The sequence below is a fragment of the Stegastes partitus genome, unplaced genomic scaffold, assembly GCF_000690725.1.
Source record: "Stegastes partitus isolate 25-593 unplaced genomic scaffold, Stegastes_partitus-1.0.2 Scaffold2397, whole genome shotgun sequence".
NCBI classification, from domain to species: domain Eukaryota; kingdom Metazoa; phylum Chordata; class Actinopteri; family Pomacentridae; genus Stegastes; species Stegastes partitus.
The window spans coordinates 69,467-72,580 of NW_007580128.1; the positions used below are offsets into that span (position 1 = coordinate 69,467).

Genomic DNA, 3,114 nt, shown 5'->3' on the forward strand with positions numbered 1-3,114 from the left:
CTATAAACTGGTGATGTAACACATGACCTTGTAACAAAGGTCAAGGTCACACTGAAGGTCTTAAAACATCACAAATTTGAATCCATTAAAACTTGGAAAAGGTGTAAGATAAGCACGTAGTTTCTTATTGCAATCAGATAGAAACCCATATTGGTGATGTGACCCTTGACCTTAGACAAAAGCTCAAGGTCATACATCTTTGGTGCTTAACTGTAGGCGAAAATTACAGCAGAATGCTTCCTCTCCATGCTAAAATCTGTGTTACATGATAGACTAAGCTCTTACTACATTATGGATCATTTTAAGGCAAAATCAAGGCAAGTTCATCCTCAAGTAGGTGCACAGTAAAACACAGAATCAGGTAAACATGCACAGATTGGGCAACGCTGTCCCTCTACTGAGTGCTCTCTGTTTTTTATGTAGATTGTCTCAGTGTTACTCTATGTTATGCTGGATTGTATGATTTTATCCTTGCAATTTTTGTTATCTTTAGCAGCATGCTAATACATAAAATCAGAAATATATGAACAAGGAGGACAGAAATGTTTTATAAAGGAGAGACACATTTCTGACCACATTAGGTGCACACACTGAGTAAAAACTGCATTCCTGTTTTTACACTTTTTGTAAAACAGTTAAATCTGAAGTTGCTGTTTAGACTGAAAGACTTCGTGTCTTTTTCAGCCCTCGTGCCAATTTTGGCTTGACTGGCTGCATGTTTGCTCCACCCTGGCACACCTGCACATCTCTATTTGGTATGGATTTCCATTGTCTGTGTTAGTTAGTCATTTATTGTTGCTGTTAATGGCGGCGTGTCATTGATTTCTGTTAATACGTGAGTTTCTGCAGCAGAGAAAGTTTCACAAATATAACAATACCTTTGAACCTTGGCGAGAAAAACAACTTAAAGTGGTGCTGCACCTGGACCACTCTTTAGATTTAGGAGTATTTTTATGTCAAAAGGAAACTGATAAACAGCTTTCATTTAGTTTGTGAGTTGGAGTCAACGTGAGGGATTTTTATCTTATACTTAAAGGCCAACATTTCACTTAACAGTTTGTTCATGGGCTCAGATCTGCCTGGAAATTAAAAGAGGAGGAAAAGACATTTCAGACAACAAATGAGACATTTTTAAATCCAAATAGCCCTTTTATTAGTCACTCAAATTCTGCCAAGATAGTCTAAAAACCACCTGAAATTAAAATAACATCTGAAATCAGAACAACTACGGCAATATTAAGTATTTATTCCAAAGTATTTAAATTATTATTTTACAGTTCAACAATAAGAGAGCAAGTTTTGTGACATTTTAGATTTGCTGCAGTTATATGTCATTAAAGGTGCCATGTGGAGTTTTCTTGTAGGTAAACTATGTTATGTTTATAACACATTCAGATATAAACGCACTCAGTGTGTCCATGACGTCTAACAAACTTGTTGAATATGTTGACAAGCACAAAAAAAAGCCAATTCTTAAACCCATTTTAATTCCTCCAGTTTTTATACCTATGTTTGCTACCCAGCAGTTTTCTTTTTCACTGCTCTGATTCTCGGTGCAGTACGGCCACCTGTAGATCAGGAATCTGTGTCATGTTGCCTGTGCACATGTTGGTTGCATCATTGCATTACTAGTGTTCAAACCCCATATGGTACCTTTAAACTGGGATTGCAGCTTCACCACCAGATCTGTAATGCATGGGTTTCTCTTTTTCAAGGAGCTCAATCATTTACTTCAATATCAAGCTACTACAATGCATACAATTAAATAAAAATCAGTGCAACATACAAACAGATATTCAGTTTCACAGAAACCCAAATTCACCAAAACAAAATCTAAATCAAACATCTGCAACATTCTGAAATAGCAACAAATGAGGGGAGAGGAGTGATGGAGATTGTCTGCCTTCACTGGTGATTGTGATGTTCTTCTCAGGCCACCGATGCTGCTCAGTACGGTTTGTTCTGCTCAAGACAGACACACAGAAACACACACATGCAGATGCACACACCAAGGATGAAATATTAGTTTGCATTGATGCTGACTGTTAAATCAGAACAAACAGGTTTTATATATATACATATATTTCCTTACCTGCTGTGAGCGTTTTCTCTCTGTGGAGAAAACAAATACTTATTACTGTCATGGACATAACACCTCACATGTCACAGTGATATTAATGCAGTAGCCCACACAGGTTTTTATTCCATGCGGGGCTTCTAGACTCACCTGAGTGCAGGTAGCGCAGCATCATACACAGGATGACGAACAGTGTGATCACCAAGAAGCCAACAGAGAGGTTAAACATCCAGTTGCTTACCTCTGAGCACACAAACAGAGAAGAGAAAGATGACACATGTACATTTGCTGCCACTGAGTGGTAGCTCCCAGTACTACAGGTAAATCACCATCTCCTCTCACCTTTAACATGCAGGATGAAGGTCTTTTTGATAGGCACTCTCAGAGACTGATGAGAGACAATGCATTTAAACTGTTTGCCCGAGTCTCTGAGTGAAGCCTGGAGGTAGAAGAAAGCTGAGACTGAGTAGGTGTTGTCCTTGTTGAGTTTGTGGCTGGACATCAGGATGTTCTTCAGCACTTTGGGCAGAGGAGCTCCAACCCTCTGACCCGACGCTGCAGGGTCCTGCTCATACCAAGATATTTCCACATCCAGAGGGTAGTAGCCCTCTGCCTCACAAATGACCTTCTGCTCGTCCCCCTCCTGCAAGGACAGAAGGGGCTCCACGTTGAGGGAGACTCGTGGAGGCTCTGAGGAGAGGAGGAGGAGGAGGAGGAGGAGGAGGAGGAGGAAAAAAGAAATGAAACTTTGAAAATCATGATTTCAATCCCAAGGGTGGTATTTATAGAGGAGCACAATTTTGGTTACAAATGTAGCAAAATTTGTAATTCAGAAACATTCATGATTGTTTGTTGTTGTGGACATTTGTCTCAGCTTCCACATTGTTCCAGAAGTAAAGCTCCCCTTCCAACAGGTGCAAAGAGGCTCCATCATCAATGGATATTTCTGTCATGTGCTTTTGTGGCAGTTTGTATCAAATACATTTAAGTGAAGCTCATCAAACAATTTTCTTATTGTTTTCAAGACATGGCACATA

At 39.6% G+C, this 3,114-nt stretch overlaps 1 protein-coding gene across 1 annotated transcript; it reads right to left on the minus strand.

Moving 5' to 3' along the window:
• Positions 1 to 1,126: 1,126 nt before the first annotated feature.
• LOC103374911 (tapasin-related protein-like) lies at positions 1,127 to 2,823 on the minus strand (the record flags this gene model as incomplete). The annotated part of the gene is made up of 4 exons (XM_008305064.1): positions 1,127 to 1,962; positions 2,093 to 2,112; positions 2,228 to 2,320; positions 2,420 to 2,823. Coding segments are annotated over 4 exons (532 nt in total), but the record flags the coding sequence as incomplete, so codon positions are not given.
• Between the last annotated feature and the right edge of the window lie 291 nt (positions 2,824 to 3,114).